The following is a 24093-nucleotide window of genomic DNA, read 5'->3' as shown; positions in this document are numbered from 1 at the left end:
CCAAAAAATACAATTGTGAATTACTTAGGACCTCTGTCCAGTCATAGCTGACAGAACAAGAGCATGCTACCCCCATGAAGTAAATAAAGGGTTCTGCTCAAAATTCCGTCCAAATTCCTGAGTTTGACAGGAATATTCCCAAGTTCGACAAGATACACCTGAAGAAGGTTGGAGTTTACATCGACCAAAGCGTGAAAATTACACTCAAGATGTGAACAGTAGCCTGATGAATCAAAATACTATTGTCTTCGTATTGGTTGTTGTGGTTTTCACAATGTTTTGGTTGTTATATTCTTTGGCCTTCTTCAAGAGCCTTTTATCATTATCAATAATATTCTGGGAATTTAAAAATAACTTTTTTTTTTATTCATTCGGGTAGACTGCTGTTATTCTGTGTTGCATGACTTTCTTTTCGATATTAGTGTTTTTATTTTTTTTTTTAATTCCATTATCAGAAATTGAACTCCAAATCTAGTAAGTAGTAGAGTGTAAGATTGTGCATTTTTTTTTATATTTATAAACTTATTGATTACTTACCTATACTTATATTTCATGTTCTGTGCATATGTTGTAATTAGTTATTATTACCATTGTTATTTCTAACCAGTTGGTTATCTTTCCTTAATTATTGGTTTCTATATGGTGTCCATCTTTATACTGGGCTTACTTAATGTCACTGTGGTTTGCATATTTGCTCCAGCTTTTAGTTTCCTTATTTGACAGTGTAACATAGTCTCATACAAGTTTACACTGTGGGGTTTTTATCTATAGTGATTATTTAGATATGTTGTTGGTTTTTGACGGCAACAGTATATTTAGTGATATTAATTGCTTCAACTGTGGCACAAGCTCAGGAGATGGGAAACCTAACTCCTCCAGGAGGGCACTCTAATCAGATATAAAATAATCACAAACAACTGGTGATAAACCAACTCCTACTCAAAGAGAGGCAGTAATATCTTCCAAAGACTAAGTTGGACCATACTTCATTCAAACACAAGCCAGACATGAATGTTAGAATGCACTAGAGTTTTATCTAGCAATACACATGAGAAAATTTAAATGGCGTAAACTATTTCAATATTGGTATACATAGAAAGAGCTTGATGAGCTAAGAAAGAATCTTTTTAAATCTGATTAAAATTTGTGCCTCACACGTTTGGATATTTTCCCCTCTTTAAGACCATATGCATTTCGTCATATTTTTTTCAGTAAAAATGTCATATCTTTGTTAAAACACAAGATTAAGTAATAAAATTTACCATATAAGTGTATTTTTGTACAAGGAATCAGAATATGCAACTGGAAATCTCCAAAAGTTCATGGTTTCCAAATAATCTGCAGTAAATGTGCATAAATATGCTGCAATTCCTTAAAAATGCAATGTATCCATAAACAGAAAAGAAGTTGGAGAACTCAAAGTTGAATTGTAATGTGCTTTATGTACAAAAAACTTGAATCTAAACATAGGACCATTTAAAAATGAATATATTGCAATATTTCTTTGGTATTATTGTAGATTAACACCTTCTGTTTAACCCACCCAACCCCTTCTGACCACCTCTCCAAAATGTGATTCTCACTTTTTAGGCAATTATGTATGAAATGCCATGAAAAACTTTAATGAAAGATAAACAAATTATTTTAGAATTTAATGTAAAGTAATTCCCCATTACAGATCACTCTAGCGTTTTAGGGCAGTTAAATGTTTTTGTTTTTTTTCTTTTTTTTCTATGGGAGATAAATTCTGTATGCTTTTTGTTTTGTTAAGAAATTATGTGTAGTTTTTAAAGGGTTTCTATGCAATGAGAATATGGGGAGGGTTGCCATTCGGATTTTGAATTAATTGTAGGGCTAAGGAAAATTATGTGTGAACATACTGAAGACTTCACAGAAAAAAAAACAACAAAAACAATATTAGAGGGGGTGCGGTTAGGTTCACAAAAATTTAATGTAAAATAATTCATCGTTTCCAGGCCATTCTAGCATTTTAGGACAGTTAATTTTTATGGGAGATAAATCATGTGCATTTTTTTTTTAAGGAAGGATCTATTTATTGTTTGTTTGTTTTAGATGCTTGTATGTGGCTTACAGAGGTATTTTGTTGGGGGGGGGCTTGCCACTCGAACTTAGTGTTATTGTTAGGGTTAAAGAGTGTTTTAGGAGGAGACTTGCCATTCATAACTAGGGTTAGAGGTGAGATTAAGAGAGCTTTTTTTCAAAGAGAGCATTCATGACTCATATTTACTGTTAGTGGTTCATAATCATTGGCTTTTGAAAATGTTATGGATTAAATTTGGAATATCACATTACTATTAAATATGTAAACTTATGTCCAAAAAAAAAAATATATATATATATATATATATAACAAATAAATGTTATGCAAAGCATTAAGCAAGATAAGTTACTTTTCTACCTAACTGAATAAGTTTTTACTGTTTTTATTTAATGTAAAATATTTATTCGATTCAAAAAGTAGGTAATATTCAGCACTACCCGAAAAGAAAATATGGCCGTAATTTCTATTTACATTTTTCAAGTCTTGATAATCACTTCAAAATAAGAAATAAAGCAAAATGGTGAATGAAATCCACCCAATAAATGTCACGGTAACATTTATTGGGTGGGTTTCATTTACCTTTTTATTTCATTTCTTATTTTTAAATCTTTGTTGAGACTTCAAAAATGTAAAGCGACATTGCGGCCATTTTTCTTGTTGTTTGGTAGTGCTCGTGAACACTACTTGTTTTTCGAACCGAATAAACATTTTACATTAAAAAAAATAAATAAATAAAAAAAATAAAAAGTATCCGGTTAGGTAGAAAAGGAACTTATCTTGCCTTTAATAAAATTTGTTTTTGACAACTTTTTCGTACCTTCATTTTTGTTTTGTTGTCTTAACTACAAAATGCCGTTTCAATTTCAAATAAATATCTTACAAAAAGTGTATGTGTGTGTGTATATATATATATATATATATATATATATATATATATATATATATATATATATATAGTGTGCATGTATTCAGCAGGTAAATAAGTCAGCAAAAGTTATATTTAATTTAATTACGAAATTTCGAAGAAAATTCCATAAATTTGTTGATTTTTATTTTCGAGGTTGAAGGTGTTTATTCCATAGGCCGTTTATACTACGCTGGAGCAGGTCGTAAAAATACCTTTCGCTTAATAAGTAGAAAAAATAATAACGAAATAAAAAGCTTCTTAATTGTAGTTTGATGTGTTTTCTAACTGCTTTTAAAATTTCAAGAATATTGATATAGATTTTGCGAGTTTGTATTACTATACACATAGATTCGAAAAAGCTGTCAATAAAACAAATATATAACAAATAAATGTTATCAAAAGCAAGATAAGTTACTACATTTATATTCATATTTTCATGTTTTTCTTAATTCGTTCTTGAATAAAAATTAAAGAACGTGTGTTGTTTACTCTGTGCTAATGCTGCTACTAATATTAACTTCATTTGTCCAAATTCGAAAATTAGAAACGTTTTTTGGGGGGTAATTCCTTTTAAATTATTATCAATTACTGTGGTCCTACTCAACATACAATAATACTTTTAATTGATAAAGATAGTAAAAAGATTGATTTACTTACTAGTGGGTGTCTGAAGAATTTTTTTTTCAAAATGTTCGATACTCGTCATATTAAAGTCTTATTTTTAACACAAAAAAAAAAAGAAATAGTCAAAAATATTTCGGACGCTTGACAGTATTAAGATTAACATCTCTTCTGATTGTTTCCCAAATTACATGACAAAATTCTTCATACAATCACGGTACAGGCCTTTAAAAATCAGGGAGGGGCATTACAAAACCTTACCAAAAACACCATTTTATGACGTTCACATTTTTATCACTTTATTTGCTTAAAATTCTTAAAATATATAATGTACATTAATATTTATTAATTCATTTGAAAGTATATTCATTTCCGAACAAAACAGTAGTAATTTGAAGACTTGAAGTGCTTTGGTTTAAAAAATATGGCTATTTTAGTAGAACTACCTTGAAATCTGTGATTATCCAAAGCGTTTTTTCTGTCAGTGTGTATTATCCCTGTGTACATGTCACTTTCATCCATATTAATATGATTTGTTTGGCATGCATGGCATGATTTGTTGACAGGTGAATATTTTACAAAAATAGAAACAGTTTTTTTTTATGAATGATTGTGTTTTATTGTTGATTCAATCATAAACAACCATTGCATTTTATGATATTGCATTTTTTTTTGTTAACTTAAAATAGTAAAAAGCCAATAAACGTTTTATTTGTTTACTCGTTGGTTTCAACCAATATGTTTCGTAATTTAATTTGTACTTAAAATCAATAAAACAAAACAATAAGAAAAAAACAGACAAAATTACTGCTATTGCTACTTTAAAATCTCGCTTTCTCGCGAATATGCATAAATTTCTATGATCCAAACAAAAGATTGATTGGTTTAAGATGAGTGTGCAACATATCCCATCAAAAATGATGAAATGTTTCATTTTACAAACAAATTAATCATATCATATTTTGCTGTCTCCAGTTTGACCAGATTGCATATTGACATGAGTATTTTCATGACAGTTTTCTGAGCATTACTACTTGACAATGACAAATTGGAAATGGGTGTTTTGTTTTTGACACCATCGCTGGAAGATTGCTATATAGGCTCCCTCTATCCAGTTTGGTTTTTCAATAAAGCCACCTCCTTTTCCTAGATGTATTGCCTTCACTACGTCCGAGAAACCCCCATTTACTCCCAGTATGGCGATCCTCCTCCTCCTAAGGCTAACAGGTGCTATACCTTTGCTTAAGAGTGACCTGAAACTGTAAGGCAGAGGTGTTTATCTCCCTAAGATATTATACATACCCACTTACTTGATCAGCGAAGCATTGAAAAAAAATTATTAGGTAATAATGTGTATTCAAAGCTGAAGATGTTGACAGCTTAAAAACTGAATTAAAAACTGAATTCTGTATTGTCAGTATCAAATTTTGAAAGAAACAGAAACTGACTTCTTTCTTTATCTTCTTCATTTCTCTCTTCCCATCCCGTCTTCAAACCTCAAATCTGGCCAACACACATATGTTCACTTTTATTATATAAAAAGAATAGGAAGTGGGCCTTGGGTTTACTTTCGGCAGCCTTGTAACTCTCACTTCTCTTATTTTGTCCTTCAGTCTTCACATTCCATGAGTGATGTTGCTAATAAAGGGAAAAGAATTGCTTTTTCTGGGTCAAAATCTATCCATCTAACCTTATCGTTGGCTAGTTTTTGACCTTGAAGTGGTATTATTTTTAGTTTTTGACCTTGAAGTACTAACTTTTGTTTTTCTTTTAGATCCTTATATCTAGAGGCTTCGTGCCTTGTCTGGTGGAATATTTCTAAAAGAAAAAAGAAATAACCTTTCTCAGAAATGGAAATAGATCAATTATTACCATCTGAATTGATGCTTGCTTAATGACTCACATGTGTGCACTAATCCTGGTGGGGTATAACTATCTGGTTCAACTCTAGTTCGACTCTTAACACCTTTATTCGCTTATTAACTTGGTTATAAATTGTTTATCATTGTATTTATTTACGTAATATTTTTTTTTAAATGCTACACAATTGATAAGTAAAGAATGCATCTATGTCGTCAATCTTAAATTAGATTTATATTCATGAAATACTGTCACTTAGCAGATAGGCTAAAGAACTTATCTATTATTAATTTCTTTTAGTTGCTATCATTTTTATTTACTTTTGCCTTTCATTATGTCAAGTGTTTCTGTTTGTTTCAACATTGTGAAAAGAACAACCATGATGTAGATAATTTTTACTGTGATTTTAATCTTGTTAAGAATATTCTTATCTCATTTTTTTCTTTTGAAGTGCTTTGTTGCTGAATTCCATCATTTCTGCTTTCCAACCTGAATACATAGCGAATCGGGCATCACAATTTGTGGACATAATAAAAAATTGTGAAGAATCAGGTTTTCCAAAGGTAAAGCAAGTTCTAATACTTTGTGTTGTGTTTTTGTTACACACAGTTTTATTTAATGTTATTTTAACTCAAACAAGGCACAGTGTCATTTTGTCATAAGGGGCTACTGATTGGGACCAAATCTAGAAAGATACTATCTAGGGAGTTAGGCAGCGAGATATCTGTTCACATTACACTCAATACAGTCAGGGAAGCAAGGGCCCGGGAGGGAATTCCAAAGTCTAGAAGTTTGAGGGAAGAGACTAGTTGAGTAGGTTTTCCGGCAGTGTAGAGGTGGAATTTTGCTCTCAACGGTATCTATATCCAACGGGTACAAGTGATTGAATTTGTTAGAGCTTATTCCATTAAAATACTTATAAAACACAGAAATGACACATTTCGGTGATGGGACAGAGTTTGGAGTTTTGGTTGCAAGTGCGGGACCTATTATTAGGTTGGAGACTCTTTTTTTTTAGGCTTGTCTTGGAGCGAAAGGCTAATTACAGATGCACCAGGCCAGATTTGATAACAATACTCCATACATAGATGAATACTGGCTTTGTAGAGGTACAGGATATTCTCACGTGTGAGTAACCTTTTAGCACGATAGAGAGAGACCAACTTCTTCACAGCAGCCTTGGCAATTATCTCAATGTATTTGATCCAATTTATGTTGCCTGTGAATGTTAAGCCTGTACTTTCAAGTAGTGCATCATTAGACATAGCAATTGGTGGTTGAGAAGGTTTCTTATTATTAAAGGAAAGGAGCTTTATCTTAGCAGCATTGAACATTACCATCAATTCAAAGCCCCACTCCACTATAGACTGGAGGTTTTCTGAGCTTTTAGTTTAGCACACATATAACATAGCAGACAAATCTATGCTGTGTAAACAGATTCTAAGCACGTATCATCTATTATATAGATCTCACCTGTCTGTTTAAATGTATGTATGTATGTCTGCCTAAAACTTTTGACAGAGGCGACAAATTTTCATGAGATCATTATCGTTTTGATAGCGGCCCTTCGGATGACAAATATCGAAAAATTGTCTAAAAGTATTCATCCCTTCACCCTCAACTGGGCATTTTTCTACAGGGAGGGGTCTGATTTTTTGCTGATATTTTTTAAAGTCATCCCCTCTTTTCGATTGACTAGCCTTAATTTAAACCTTCGCCACTTCTGGTTTGGTGATGAAACGCAATGGCAAAAACATCACTTTTTTTTTTTTTTCACATTCTTTTCTTCCTTAGTGATATGGGATTGAGCTTGTCTACCTACTACCGCTTTTTTTTTTTTTTGCTCAACACAAACACACTGGCAACGCCGGGCACCCAGACTAGTCTCCAATATGTGACACATGTTATAGTATAGTTGCATCTTCTTTCTCTAGTAGTAGTAGTTGTGTGTAGAGAGTCTCTCTTTCTCCTTCTTCATAACAGCAGTTGTAAATATTCTTTTATAGAATAAGAACACATTATCATTTAAAGATTTTAATATTTTTTTTTTTTATTAGTGTAATTTTCTTATATACTATTAATACATGGTATTAGTCTTTAGTCCCATACAGGGGCAAGGTAAGGACACTTGTATGTCTCTGCTGTTCCACGGAGAAAAACCAAGAATCTCAACAATCCTGTCTTTTTGCCAGGTACTTTCTTTCTTCTGTCACTACTGGAGAGTGACCTTCATTGATTATTTTACACGTCGCTTATTATTTAACACTAAGACAAGACATAAGTAATTGAAGAAATCGCCAAGTATATCAGTCAACTGGAAATCATACAGACCTAACTAATGCACTCTTTGCCATTTTGGATTTTCCCATCAATTTTTGTTTTAGATTAGATGACCAATAAAACTTCTTTCATTAGCTTTTTTTTTTTCCTTGTGAGAACAGAACCTTGATGTGCATACACCAACCCATTCAATAAAATGGCTGATGCGTTTACTTATAGGCTGGTGATTTCATGAGGTAACAGGGAAACTAATATCCATATAAAAGGCAGACGGTTTCAATAAAAAGCCTGTTGATCAGAGAAGGGCATGTATTTTTGGCAGAAGTGAGTTTTGTCAGATGTTTGTTGAATTTTGATACCGATAAATCTGAAGAAGGAGAAGAATAGTTAAAATAAATTGTTGGGAGACTGCAAAATATTTTACAGCAAATCATAGCCAATCTATCGACCTACATTTCACAGGAGTGAACTGGTGTACAAAAAGTACTATTTTTTAATCACACTCCTTGCTCATACTACAGTTAATTTAGATTGAGCATAATTGTCTGAACTATTTTGTATTTGACTTGATAATTTCTCCTGTTAATCTATAAATATAAAAGCGAAAATGTATGTATGTATGCGTGTTCACTTTTTCTGTATGTCTACAAAAGGCTTCTTTCAGAGAAGTGGTCGGTCGGTTCACAACTTTTTAAAACTTTTTATATCACATATAAATCGTAATATCTCACAGTTAACAATGAAGCTCGCCTGTCTATTTAATTTGCTCGATTTCGGGAAGATAAATATTCAACATTTGTCGCTCGCTGCTTGTGGGTTAGTCTTTTTCCTATAACATCCTGAGAAAATAAAAATCCCGCAGTCAAACTTGATCTCATTAACTCATTAAAACGGGCACCTGCCAAATCCAAGTAATTAAATAAATTCAAACGTGTTTCCGTTAGCATATCGCAGTGGGGCAATTCTTAACATCGCACTTTCTTTTTTTTTTTTTTCACACTGTAATTTACAACTTTGCCTCAAGGGTTCGGGTTCGATCCTCATACCTACTTTTTTCTTTTTTTAACCCACCCCCACCCCACCCCCGGAGTTTCCACACACTCTTCCAAACACTCGGGCAACGCCGGGTACCCCTCGCTAGTCTATATATATAAAAGCGAAAATGTATGTTCGCTTTTTGTGTATGTCCAAGAAAGGCTTTTTTTAGAGAAGCGGTCGGTCGCCCAACAACTTTTTAAAACTTTTTATATCACATGTAAATCGTAATATCTCCGAGTTAACAACGGAGCTCGCCTGTCTATTTAATTTGCTCGACTTCGGGAAGATAAATATTCAACATTTGTCGCTCACCGCATGTGGATTAGTTTTTTTCTTATAATAAAAGCGACACTAATTCTGGCGGTATTTTCCGTCTATCGGCGGAAATGTCCGAAAGCAATCAGCTTTGATCAATGTGGAAATATTTTCCATATATCAAACAATTGCTATTCAATTTGGACAAGGGGAGCTGTTTCCCTCTACCCCCAACATCTTGGAAAAAAAAAAAGAAAAAAAAGTGTTCTGCACTAAATGTTGACCTCATTAAGTCATTAAAACGTGCACCTGCTAATTTAAGTAATTAAATAAATTCAAACATGTTTCCGTTAGCATCTCGCGCTGGCCCAATGGTTAACGTCACACTCTTTTTTTTTTTTCACACTTTAATTTCCAACTTTGACTGAAGGGTTCGGGTTCGATCCTCATACTTACCTACCAAAACATTTTTTTTATTTTTAACCCCTCCCCCGAGTTTTGATTTACCCAAAACCACACATACCTCCAAACACCCGGGCAACGCCGGGTACTCCTCGCTAGTCTATAATATAAATCTCACCTGTCTGTTTAAATGTATGTATGTATGTATGTCTGCCTAAAACTTTCGACTGAGGCGACAGATTTTCACAAGATCAGTATCGTTTTGAAGCTCAACCCTTTGGACGGCAAATATCGAAAAATTGACTAAAAACATTAATTCTCTCACCCTCAACTGAGCATTTTTCTACAAGGACGGGTTGCTTTTTTTCGCCAATATTTTTGAAAGTCATCCCCTCTTTTCGATTTACTAGCCTTAATTTAAACCTTTGCCACTTCCAGTTTGGCGATGGATGCAACAGCAAAGATGTCTCATTTTTTTTTTGTTTTTACATTCTTTTCCTCCTTCACGGTATGGGTTCGAGCCTGCCTACTACCACTTTTTTTTTTTTTTTTTTTTTTTTTTTTTTTTGCTTAGCACACACCTCCAAAAACGCTGGGCACCTAGGCTAGCCTATTATACAGTGTAAATTTATGTACCCCTCCCACTCCAAAAAAACAAAAAACATTGTCTCAGGTTCCAACATAAAACCCATAGATTCAAAATCAACTCTTTGTCAACTGTTTACTGATATCAACAGTAAAAGAAAAGAGGGGGAACACCTTTAATGTTTGAGTTTATATAGGTTTGTTCACATGATCTCTAAGGGAACATCAATTAGAATTACATTTTGTTCAGTCTATGCAACCTTTATTGGGACAGATGAACACAACCACATTGACTAATCTACATTCAAATAATTATACTTGCAGTTTATTTCTCCAATCTTAGGTTTTGTAAAATTCTTTATTTTCTTCTTTGAAATGGAATCATTCTGTTAAATTGTCTTTTGAGTGCTAACGAAATGTATATATTTTTCTATTTTCAGCATATGTTATATCGAACTTTGGGTTCGTGTCTCGTGTTGGCTGATCCACCTTCGGACCAAAAATTACCAATTCTAAATGAAGTCTGGAAAAGTATAATGAAGCTGAAAAACCCTGGGGTGAGTTAATAATACATTTGTTGCATTCTATGATGACATCACTTGCTTTTAAATGATATAATTAGCCGAGTTGTTCTCACCTAGAGGATATAGTAAAGTCAAATAAAGTAAGCATGTATGACCACCCAAGCACATTGATAAAGCATGCACACCTAGAACAGTCTAATCTAGAACCTTCTATGAAGTTATCCATTTAAAGCACTGGTTTGGTAAGAAAAGTAATCGGTTTGATCCAAGATGTTTATATTGCCACATAAAACTATAATATTCTTAATTGGGTTGGTGTCTATTCATATTATATTTACCATTGGCTAGTGATTGATCTTGAAGTAGTATTTTTTCATTAGCTCCTTACATTAAATGGCTTCATGCCTTGTTTGGAACAATTTCAAAAAAACAAATAATTTTTTTTAAATGGTATTTTTGCATCAACACAAATACCTAGCTAATATCCAATCTTTTCTTCCATTTGTCAAAAGGATGTACTGCCAGCTTCAAAAGTAACCAGTTGTGTTCGCTATTTCCTTTTTAATAACAATTGCAATGCAATACTTTACCAGATAAGACCCAATCATCAGCATCGCCAACAATTACAATGGAGCAACAAATTACCATCATGAATAGAACTGCAAACACATTTTATAACACTTTTTCTCTTGGAAATATTTCTTATGTTAATTGATAATCATTATCGTTTTTGTTTTTCTTTTTATGTTCTTAAACCATTTGTACAGGGCCCACATCAATGTTAACAGCAACATACGATTTGATTACCTTTTAATCCTATACACATGCTTATAGTCGCATGAAATCTGTATTTACCTTACCAATCTGACATCAAGTTTGCTAGAATTTTTGAAAGCACAATAAATGAAATGAAAATAAAATAAACATTCTTATGTTCCCTTTTTGGCTGATCATGATCATTGGTTTGACCTGTTATTTTGGCTTTCTCCTCATAACGTTGACCACCCTTTTGATTTTACCTCGACATAGCTGAAAGTTGGTGTACCATGAATGGATGAACCTGAACACCATTGAATATTTGTAATATTTTTTTACCTGGCAAACCATAATCTCTGGTTGAGGCGATTGATTGCATCATAGAATCCTTAGAACTTTCTATTATTTGAATCTAGGCAACATCAACGACAATAGCTCTGATGCTGTTGATGCTGAGCATCATTTATTTCGTATTAATCAAATGATTTTTGTTGGCATTCGTTTCCCTAAAATCTTTTTAGTTAGAATTCTTTTTAAAAAGACATCAAATATTTACGAGAGACATCATGTTTAAGTGTTTTTGCAGAACAAACTGAATTCAAACTTGGCACACCCAGATTGTCAATCATTAATCATCAGCTATCAACTGAGTTTAAATATCCTCGCTATAACCACTATCAACAATTTTCACCACTCTCTGTCTGTGCTTCACTCTAAACGCAGATTCCATAAACAAAGCTTCTTTCCCAGGACTGCTCGCGTGTGGAACACTCCTCCACTGGCTTGCTTCTCAATTGAATACAACATAGTAGCCTTCAAATACAATGTAAACAAATTTTTGTTGAGCCATCCGCATAAATAATTAAATTCTACCCAATCTACACCATTAATGATTACTACACTACCACCTACATTCATTAACAATTATCCTTGAGTGGCCTTCAGGCCTTGATAAGTGATGACTCCCAAGTAAAAAGAAAATGTCTTTCCCTTCTTAAATGTAATCTCTAAAGAAATTTCTTGAGTTACAAGAAGAAAACAAAAACAATTCTGCATAAAAAAATCGTTGTTTATTTCTGAATATTATAGAATATTATTTATTATTATAATATTATTATATTATAATATTATATATTATTTTAATAGGATTATATTGGATGTGCTGAAATCTGGATAGAATACGTGGCTAAGCATTTTGGGGTAAGTTTTTGTTTCTTTTTACTTCTGTGAATAATTAATTTTTAAGAATCTCTTCCGTTTGTTTCTAATGTGATATTCACTGATTTTGTAATTAGGACGTAAAGACTGCATTGCTTGAAGCATTCAAGTGAGATTTTTTAAAGGTATCTGAACTTGGTGAAATTTATCTTTCAGAAATTTTGAGATGATTATTTGATGTTTTTGGATTATTATTCTCATCTTAGTTGTTACATTCACAACGTTTCAGCCATTACAACCTCCAACTTTATTCAGATGAATCTTTTCAAACTTATGAACCTTTTAGCCAAATTTTGGACCCTGTAGAGAATATAGAACAGGGCAGAATTAACATAGCATAATGGTTAAGAGCTTCGATTAAGTGACCGTCTTCTGGAGGTTGACAGTTCAATCCTTATCGCAGGCAATAATAACTAGAGTAACATAAATTAACACTCTCAGTCATAGCTGAGAACAATTTATCCTCCTGAATTAAATAAAGGTCGAAATCATGTACAAGTTTCAGAGTTCAATATAATGTTGCCCAAGTTCAACTAGACGCAGCTGGAGAAGTTCTATCGACTGAAATTTTATGAATGTAAAAACTCAGATGAGAATAGGGCTACGGATGAGAATATGAGAATAGTAGTCTGAATACTCAAAATAATACAAATTACTTGATGTTATATATTGATTTTTATACATATTTTTAGCATTTTCCAGTGAGATTTTAAGAAGAATCTGAACTTAGTGAAAGTTATACATCGATGTAATAATAATGAAATTAAATTTTTGTTCATGTCAAAATGCGATTATTCCTAATGAGAATTGAAGTCGAATTTACAGTTACTTTCCTAACACCACCAGCACCGAAACACAGATCCATGTTTTTTTGAGACACAACCTCAGTTAGCAGACCTCACTATTGCATATTTATTTTCCTTTTGCATCATGCTTTTACAGAGATGCCTATGGATGCATAAAATTTGTTATAATTTTATAATGAATTCTTGATCGTGTAAAAAAAAAAAAAAAAAAATTAAATGATTTTAAAATTGCATATTTCTTCTTTTCAGAAACGAGAAATCAACACTGTCCTTGCTGATATGATCAAACATATGTCGCCAGACAGAGTGTATGAAGACTATTACCCGCAATTATTGTCTGTACTTTCAAAAATATTGGCCCATATGCGCAACTTTGCCACACTTTTTGCACTGGTAAGTGGCATTTGCATTCAACAAAAGAACTCCTGTCCATAAGTCTTTTTCATCCCCACCAAAAAAAACAAAAATAAAGAGAAATCTTTATGATGGACATACCTATGATGGAAAGAAAGTAAAGAAAATCATTTTAAATTAATTAATAAGAATTTATAGGCATTAGTGATATACAAGAGTTTTGGAGTGCACCCCCTTCTCATGTTAAAAATAGCTTTCTAAAAATCTTGTATAAATTTGAATTATTTGGGATTATCTTGTTTATCTTTCAAACCCCCTTCTCATGTTAAAAGTGCTTTCTAAAAATCTTGTATAAATTTGAATTATTTGGGATTATCTTGTTTATCTTTCAAACTATTTGCAAAATAGTGTTGAGAGATCACAGATAGTCTTTTAGCTAGAAAAATTATCTGATCAATTTATGTGATTTTTGGTGGACAATATTTTCTTTACACTTTGGGTATCTACACCATACATATTTATTTTTAAAATTGTGTATGTGTGTGTGGGGGGGGGGGTTATGAACTTGCACCAAACAACTTTATTTCCAAATGATATTAAGTATGTCTTATGTAAAATTTTATTTCTATTATACCATTAGTGCTTGATTTGTGCAGGAACACGATACCCTCACAATCGATTCTCAATCTGGAGATGCATAAATTAAAAAAAAATAAGTAGATTGGTAAAGAGCAACATGAAGACTCTTTTCCATAGTACACAGTGGTGTAGGGGAGAGTGACATTTTTTTCCCCTAAGATTCCTCCACTTACTCTTGACCCTCACCTCATAATGCTGAGTGCATAGCAAGAGGGCAATATTTTTAGTCTGTGGTATGACTTGACTGATGATTAAACCTTGGTCTCCCATCCCATTAGTGAGCACTGTAACCATTATGCCATATGGATTGATTGGAATTCTATAATTTCTATCATTATCTATTATAATAAATCCGTATTCTTGTCTGTCTGTTTGTACATATAGTCATAGCAGATGATGTCATACATGATGTCCTAGAACCAGACGTCATGTATAGGGAGGGCCAAATTATAAATTAAAATGATGCATTCATTTCGCTATCCATCTTTATCATCATGCTGATGCTGACTTTTAGTCCTGGATATGACGTTATAGTGCACCTGCTGATGAATCTCCTATTTGGGAGCTTTGAAAAGTGTGGAGTGAGCTCTTATCATTATTCTCAGCTCCACTCTGACCCAGAGTAGTAGTAGTTGTCAAGAGTCCCATCAATGGATTATCTAGAATTTATCTCAGTCCCATCAGTGGATTATCTAGAATTTATCTCAGACACGATACTAAATTATTTCAAACTAGATATCTGACATTACCACACATAATTCTACCCTGTACCACCCTACATTCACCACTCTGAAATCCATATCTCCCTTCCCTCCTTATCTTTTCTACCTACCTTACTTACCAACCCTAACAACTATTCATTCCACCTTACCCCCAACCATTTTGGATATGAAACAAAATTGCATCCAATAGTGAGGCCCTGATTTGGGACGATTAGGGACTGTAAAGTTATCCCTTAATTACCACTAGACTTTAGTGCATCCTCATCATCATCATCAATTTTATCATCTTTATCAAGGGTCTGACAATTTCTGGCAGCTTATAATCCTAGTCTCCAAGCTCAGCAGTTTGAGGATTGATTCTTTCCAAATTCCATTGATGATTTGCATTTAAATTTTCTTGGGTTGTATCACTTTCTTCCACCTTGAGGTCTGTCCATTTTCTTATCCAATAGTCTCTTCTCTTAATTTGGCCAAATTAACTAAACCTCAAGAATTCAACAAGCTTTGGTGCATTCAACTTTGCCAACAGGGTATCAAACCTTATATACTGGGTTTAATCTGATATCACATTGCATATCAATCTGGTCTTCATGCTGAAGATGGAGAACAGAATCACACTCCTAACGCAACTGCTATATACCCTCTCTATGTTCATGAGAAGAATCAATATATATAAAGTAGTAACATTTGTATGTGTGTCTGTGTAAAACTTTCCTACAGCCCACACTATTGGACTGATTATGACCAAACCTGGCGTGATGATGGTCCCCCATCTAATAATGGTGCACACCATTTTTCCAGGTTACGGTCAAAGTCATAACATATGTATATATACTCTCCCACCACCATACCACTTGACCACTCATGATGATGGTTTCTGACCTAGGAATGGTGCATACTATTTTTCAAGATCAAAGTTTAAGGTCGGGACTTTGGTAGTAGCTCACTATGTCAGAACTAGTAACAGTTTGCAGAAACTTTTCTATGCTAATTATTTCCCTAATTGTAGAGCTAATATATCACCTCATATATCCTCAGGATAACAAAAGTTTACCAATGCAACATGCTTTCCATCCATGGCAATCAAGTGAGCATGTTTGCTCCCAGACATCTTCTATTACCATTGTTGGGATCTAGTATCAGTTGTTCAAACAAGCCACTACATTTTTTTGTTAACCTATAATACACATAAACTGCATTGGATTCCACTACTTTTCTGCACAGAAGATGCGTCTTTTAATGAAAATATTTTAAATAAAGATGAAAAAAAATTTGATCCTTATTTCTTTTCACATTTAATTTTTATTTTTTCATAGGAAAAATTTCTACCCTTTCTGGATATGTTTCAACGAGAATCTGTGAAAGTGGAGGCTTGCAAATCAATCATGGAGACTTTTATCAAGTAAGTAGACTTCTTTTCAAATTAATATTTATTTTAATATTGAGGTAAAAAAAAATATTGATTCCAGTGGAAACAAATTTACATCAAAAATGTTTATCAACTATGTCATTTACATTACTTAATTATCAAAATATATTTGTTGATAAGGAAGGACTTGAGAATGATGGATAAATAAAGACCTGGTCAGAGATAGGTTAATTTGGAAGTAAATTTCTAAAACCTATTAACACATGCCAGAATTTAAAACAGACATTAAAGTAAATATGATATCTTAGAAATTAAGCTTTGGATTTATTAAAGACTAGCGTAGGGGGGTACTCAGCATTGTGTGGAGAGGCTTTATGGTAAGGGTATTGAGCAGTGGAACCCTAAAAAAAATGCCACATATGTCACTGCTGTTCAAATTAAGCTTAGTCATTGCAAGGTGTATGATGACTTTGCAAAAATGTTGATGAAAAAACTGATTATTAGTGGCATCAGATAGTAATTTATTTTGCATTTCATCTTCGATTGAATGACCTCATCGTTTTAAAATATGTGTGAAAGGTGATAACATATGTACAAACAAAGGTACAAGCGTTTTAAATGGTGCTTCTACAGATTAATTCCTGTATCTAAAAAAGAAAATTGTGCAAAAACTTTATTCAGTTACTTGTCAGGTTTTTGAATTTTTGAGATGAGATTGGTTATTCATATTATTTGGATTCTTTAGACTACTGTTCTCATCTTGAGTGCCATTTTTACAATGTTTCAGTCAATATAAACTCTGACCTTCTTCAGGTGTATCTTGTCAAACTCAGGAATCTGGACAGAATTTCAAACAGAACCCTTTCATGGGGATAGCATGCTCTCATTTCATCAGCCATGATCTGATAAAGGTCCTAAGCAATTCGCAATTGTATTTTTCAGTCACCTGCACTGAGAATTGAACCTTGAACCTTCAAGAGAAAATCACTTTTATAATTGTTTTTTCCAAGTACTCCAAATAACCACTGCACGATGGGTTCTTATGTTTGAAATTCCATCCAGATTCCCGAGTTCGACAGAAACATTCCTGAGTTCAATAAGATACACCTGAAGAAGTCTATTGGAGGTTACATCGACCGAAATGTTGTGAAAATGACACTCAAGATGAGAACAGTCGTCCGAAAAATCCAAATAATACGGACTTACCTGTTAGGTTAAAAAAAGATTGTACACCAAAATTTACGCAAATACCTCCAGTAATTTTATTAGTAAAATGGGTCCCAATGCAAATTTAGAAAGCCATTCTTAATTTGCATTGGGACCGATTTTATTAATAAAATTACTTAATATAGGGAGAGGGTGACTTTGTGAACTTTTATCTTGCTTGAATTAAAGTTTGAGTTGCATCACTTTTCCTACCTTAATAAGATCAAAAATGGCCCCTAACACTTTCCTCCAATAAAATTTTATTTTATTTATTTATTTAAAAAAAAAAAAAGAAAAACGAAAATACTGGATGAATTTGCATAATGTTTTGGTGTACTGTCTTATTTTAACCTAACAGGTAGGTACATAAAGTTTTTGCACTATTTTCTTTTTATGAGCATATAGCAGTTAATCTTGAGAATCACTACAAAATTTATGCATGAATCATGCTTTCTCATTAGCATGAGTTAAAATAAAAAAGAAAAAAATTTCTGCTTAAGATTCATTATGACTTTAATAATACAGGATGAACCCTTCAAAACTGCCACGTGACATACTTTTCTCTTTACAATGGTTTTATTGCTCTCTTCAGTTTAGGAATTGTTTGGAGATTGCTTTGATAGACATTATCTTTTGATATAACCTCACAGAGAAAAATCTATGTAATTAATATACTATTAATGTGAAGCCAACTCAGGATCACACCTCATACTGATGAGATGCTAACCAAAGTGTCTCTGCAGCCTTCCAGTGAGTTATTTGAAGCATAGGAAGTTGTTCTGTCTTGTTGAAACCACTGTTCATTCTTCACAGCATGTACTATTTTATACAATGAAACATCCCTGGCATTGCCTAGCAATCATAATATTAATATAACAGTATTAGGTTTGGTATATGGTATATTCATAGCAAAAGTGCTCAATATGCCTGCTTAAAATTTCTTAATAGCAGCTAAATATTGATCAATATTGATCTGTGCAAAGGTGCATATTGGGATCATATTGAGCAGCAATAAAACAAAGAGTTTTGCCCTGTATTTGTTTATAAAATGTTTGTCTTTTCAGTAAAGTTTATTATTATAATTTTTCTTTCCAGGTATCAATCAGAGCCAACAGATGATCCTGTAATTCTTAATACTATGATGTTCCTGAGTAAAACTGTTCATGATTCTGTCAAGTAAGTATATGAATGTTTAATGGTAACTATGAGTACCTAAAGTACTCATCTACGTCAGAGTAACCACAAATAAAATGCTAAAAATTACATCGGTTTTTGTTTCTTTGTACAGCATCAGTAAATCAAATATGAAAAAAGAATTTTAATTAATTTTTCAATTCATAATCAAATACCTGGAAGACCTGTCTGAGTGTCTGTTCATAATAGTGATCATCTGAGGACACTTTAATGAGTGCAAGAAGACGAACACCAAAATATTTCAAATCAATCAAATTAATGCTGTTAATTTAAAATTGGACTTTCTATAGGTGTTTTTTTTTTTTGTTAATTTATAAAGCTAAAAGTAAATTATATTTATTATGCTTTTCGGTGTAGGAATATTGGATCTGTTACCTATACACGTCACCAGCGTGCTTTCTACATAAAATCTAGACATTATTACCAACACCAGTTGAGATTGGCTATGACTGGTATTTGTCATTATAGTTCGACAATGAATAAGAAAAAAGAAAAAATATCAATGTATCTAACTCACTAACGAAGGTTGGAGTTGAGCAAATTATTTGATTTGTATAGTTTTTATTTATTGAAAAAACTTTTAGCATTGAATCTGGTTTTAAAAATGATTTTGTATATTTTATATTTATTATATCAAGACATACAGCATAATCATGTTGATACATGGGTTCTCGCAAGACCACCAAAGTTAAGCAATGATGAGCCTAGCCAGTACCAGATGGGTGATCATTTGGGAAGGCTAGGCGCTGTGTGTGCTCTCCGCTTATCTCAGCAATGCTTCCAGTCGTTCTGAACTTGTATACTCTCAACTGGAATTAAAAACAGTGCAGACTCAGGAGAGGTGTGGTTGGTGATTGCGCAACTCTTGCAATAAAAATTTCATGTGCAGGCACTCTTCAATGAGTATCCATAGTCTGTCAAGACTGCACAGAGCCTATAGACTATATCAAAAGATCAGTTGAGTTAAACAAAAACCAAATAAATCAATGATATTCAGTTTTTTTAAATTTAAATTATTTTAAATGTAAAATTATTGTAATGATTAATACACATTATTTATAATGAAATTTTGAATGCACGAAGAATTTGTATTGTATTTTAGATGTAGCTTTTCCATATATGATGGCAATGTTTATAGTAATAAACACATTATACTTCTAAACTTATATAATAAATATATAATTGGTCCCCTGACAAAGGATGAATTGGATCTAGTAATTTACTCTCATTTATCCATTCGTAATTTTCTCAATAACCACGCCTTGAATTTTTTTGAAATTTTTCACAAACATTAGTCATGGTGAAAGTAAATTTTTATCAAAATAGATTTTCCGAGATAAATCTTGTTGGGAGTAAAATTGCCCCCAAATCGTTCATTTGTTCATCTGTTTGCATTTTTCTCAATAAACACGCCTTGGATTTTTTAAAAATTATGTACAAACATCAGTCATGGTGAAAGTAAATTTTTCACTCATGGAGGAGACCCCGCATGCTCGGCTTGTTATTCTTAAATGTTTTCTCAGTTAGCTGCAAAATATGCGCTAATATGGTTGTGTCATCAAAGTCCAATGATCTTCGACTTGGTTTATATTCATGCACGTCCATTCACAAACATTATTTCTCAATCTTTTTGTCTACCTTTCCTCTAGATTGTTTTATGTCTTCAATCTATATATTTTCATAGCTTTACATTGGAACTCTTAATGTGACCAAACACTCTCAAGACTTTGATGACAGAGGATATTGATAGGATACCAGTGAGTTTTCTGCAACGCTGCAATACTGATGTGACCAGATATTTTATGATTAGTAATGAAGCTGTAGTGCAGATATGGAAAATTTCTACTTTCTGAAATAATTTTACAGCTGTTGATACATTCAAGTTCATATAAAAGAAGTTTGTTTTTTGTATGGTATGGATTTAGAAATTACAACAGTTTTGTTTCTTGTGAAGGCGGATTAACCGAAACTGATTCTGTGATTTACTACTGCTTGCCCGTTGTTAAATGAAGACAGCTTGTGCCCAAGTTAAACAAACTGTGCAACCTGTTGGATTTTTGGCTGTTCATGATAAGAGATGTTTGTTTTTGTTTCAGTGGTCATGCATTTAGTCTTGGACGTGTTAATAAAAAGGCCAACTTCTTTCGAGTATTTTGCAAGATTATCCAGAAATAACTGCAAATCAGTGGAAGTTATTATGTATGAAACCATGCGCATATTAGTGGAAGATGTGCATTTGTTGGATGTTTGGCCAAAGAAAGGGGGTGAGTGTATAGAGAACTGAGAATATCTCTGGCCAGAGTCAGACCACCCCAAGAAATATTCTCTTTAAAAAGAGTATCCCATTGAATAGGAGTTGGGGTGAGAAACAGTGTCCAGAAACCATTGAAATATTGAAGTTATTCATTTTTAGGTTGTTCTTTTTACTCTAGTAGTTATTAAAAGTCTATTTTATTTATATTATTTGAATTCGTCGGACTACTGTTCTCATCTTGAGCATTATTTTCAACAATGCTTTGGTCAATGTAACCTCCAACCTTCTTCGTGTTTATCTTGTCGAACTTGGGGTATTTTGACAGAATTTCAAGCAAGGAATCGCAAGGACCCGTGGCACTGTGGTTAGAGTACTGGGAAAAATCAATTGTAAAAAGTGATATTCTCCTGAAGGTTGAAGGTTCAATCCTTAGTGTGGGTGACCGAAAAATATAATTGCGAATTACTTAGGACCTCTGTTCAATCATGGCTGACAAAACGAGCACACTATTCCCATGAAGTAAATAAAGGGTTCCGCTCAAAATTCCGTCCAAATTCTCGAGTTCAACAGAAACATTCTCGAGTCTGACAAGATACAACCGTAATGTTGTGAAAATCACACTCAAGATGAGAATAGTAGTACGAATAATACAAATAATACGAATAATCAATCCTCATTTCAAAAATTCAGAAACATCCTATTTCATTTAAATATGAAATTTCCTCCTTACATATTATAGGATATGTTCTGTAAGTGAGAAATAGAAATTTTTAAAAGATTGAAACATTTAAAAAGTAACCAAACTTTTTATATCACAAAATGTATTTCCATTTAAACTATAAACTACTTATACCAGTCTCATGAAAATTAGCTTTTTGCATAATACTTTGGTACTTGTACAGTTTAATCAAGACATTAAAAATGAAAATATCGAAAAAAAAAAAAAAAAAAAAAAGGTTATATTGTATATATCCGTTATGGAATGAAGTTCTCTGAAAAAAATTTCACTTAATTTCATCAAGTAGTTTTTTTTTTTTTTTTTTTTTTTTTTTAGAGGGAAAAACAATTTGTTATGATACCGAGCAAAAGGCTCGAATTTTTAGGAAGAAAAGCTAGTATTAAAGATGGGGAGGGAGTGATCTCCCCATGGCGTGTTAAAAAAATTCTAAGATGTCTGACTTCAACATGCTCTAATAAAAACATGTTTTTCTGCTGTAAAAAAAAACTACTCGATCTAAATAAGTGAAATTTATTTTTGGAGATCTTCAGTCCAAAACGGATATGTACAATATAACCTTTTTTTTTTTCATTTTTTAATGTCTTGATTAAACTGTACCAATACTTCAAACCAGCTGCTCCTGATGTTATATATTAAATTATGCCCCTTAGAGGTACGCACTCTTATTTTTGTAAGGGAAATCGCCCCAGGCAAGACATGAAGCCACTTGATGCAAGGAGTTAAAAAAAAGATTCTATTTCAAGTTCAAAAATTTGCCAGTGATAAGTATTAGATGAAATGGATTCTGACTCCAAAAACAACAATACTAGTCGGAAACATCACTCATGGAATGTGAGGACTAAAGAGCAAAATAATAATTTATATATGCATATAGTGTAAAAATATACTTACTTGCCATAAGTATATTTTTATATTAATAATAAACTCTACTTGTGTATTTAGCACTGTTGAAGTGAATATTGAAAAAAATAATGTGTACATGATATATTATTATATAAGTATATATATATGTTGAAACATATACATGTATTATGGTGAATTATATTTGCATTTTCTTTTTTCTCTCTTCAAGTGCATTGACTTTAGATGATGAAAAGCGAGTAATCAGTAGCCTGATTATTGGCTTTCTTCGCAAAGTCTCCTTTGAACATGACTTTGAACAGCAACTCAGTTTTTATGTTGAAGCACGAGCCGCCTTCAGTAACCTTGACACTGTCCTTGTGTTTCTCATACATGTAAGTCAATTCACAATGGGTTTTTTTTTTTTTTTTTTTTTCAGATTAATTTATTTTTAATTAACAGATTTATCCAGCATTGACTGGATATTATATATGTCGAAGTTAACAATGTTGAATTTCTTCATTCTCTTTCTATTTTAAACAATAGAATTTTATTATTTATAAAAAATTGCTGCTTTTAGATTAAAATTAGCACATTTTCAATATAAATTATTTTATCTTAAAGACCTCATTTGATTTTTGGGTGCATATCCTGTTTTACTCCAATATTAAAATGTTATAACTGCACAAAACTTTATTATGTACATAACTGTTAGGTTAAAAAATGGCTGTACACCAAACTTACTCAAATTTATCTAGTATTTTTGATTTAATAAAATAAAATTAATTATTATTATGATGACTGTTGAATTATGTTGCTTCGCCATTGATCTTAATGTAAGCAGAAAATGGCAGACAAAATATTTCGTCATTAAAACATATTTTGTTTTTGTTTCAAAAATATTTAATGAATTTGTATAATTTTTTGCTGTACGTAAGTTTTGTGTTCCATTTTTTTTTTTTTTTTTTTTTTTTTACAAGCAATTTTTAATGTTAGTGTGAAACTGAATAAGCACATTTTATTTTTTTTTTTTTTAATTTTGTCAACTTTCATAACTAAACAAAAAAGATAAGCAACTTTCATGAAAAGTGTTTTCTATTAAATTTTTTTTTTTAGTTAATTTATCTCTTGTTTCTTTTTCCAGTCAGTCAACAATCTTTCAATGGCCACTCGTAATATTGTTAAAGGCAATCATACTCGAAAAACTGCTGGATTTGTTCGCGTAAGAAAATTTCTTACTATTTATTCATTACTATTTTTCTTCTTTGTAAGAATTCAAAATGGATATGAAATTGTATTTTCAATATTTACAGTCTGACTCGCGTCCTTCTTCTCATTATTATTTAACCTGAAAATGTAGATGGGTAAGACATTATAGCACCAGATCTTACGTCACGCCACCAGAATCTAAAGATTTGTTTGCTAACTTTAAGAATAAATTTATTATTATTTGTTTATATTT

General features: G+C 32.3%; 1 protein-coding gene across 1 annotated transcript in view; it reads left to right on the top strand.

Annotated features, from left to right (window-relative positions):
• Nucleotides 1–24093, top strand: part of LOC145292089 (VPS35 endosomal protein-sorting factor-like) — a 78707-nt gene that overhangs the window by 36971 nt on the left and 17643 nt on the right. The window contains exons 13-20 of the mRNA XM_080138165.1: nucleotides 5902–6013; nucleotides 10451–10567; nucleotides 12437–12490; nucleotides 13564–13707; nucleotides 16346–16431; nucleotides 18700–18780; nucleotides 22864–23026; nucleotides 23776–23853. Of these exons, the coding sequence (XP_079994291.1) occupies nucleotides 5902–6013; nucleotides 10451–10567; nucleotides 12437–12490; nucleotides 13564–13707; nucleotides 16346–16431; nucleotides 18700–18780; nucleotides 22864–23026; nucleotides 23776–23853 (835 nt within the window). The remainder of the gene's footprint in view (nucleotides 1–5901; nucleotides 6014–10450; nucleotides 10568–12436; nucleotides 12491–13563; nucleotides 13708–16345; nucleotides 16432–18699; nucleotides 18781–22863; nucleotides 23027–23775; nucleotides 23854–24093) is intronic.

This window comes from Euprymna scolopes, chromosome 13 (genome assembly GCF_053919585.1).
Source record: "Euprymna scolopes isolate OS-2025 chromosome 13, ASM5391958v1, whole genome shotgun sequence".
NCBI lineage: Eukaryota > Metazoa > Mollusca > Cephalopoda > Sepiida > Sepiolidae > Euprymna > Euprymna scolopes.
Note: the sequence above shows the minus strand (reverse complement) of the source record. Positions and strands in the feature narration are given on the sequence as shown.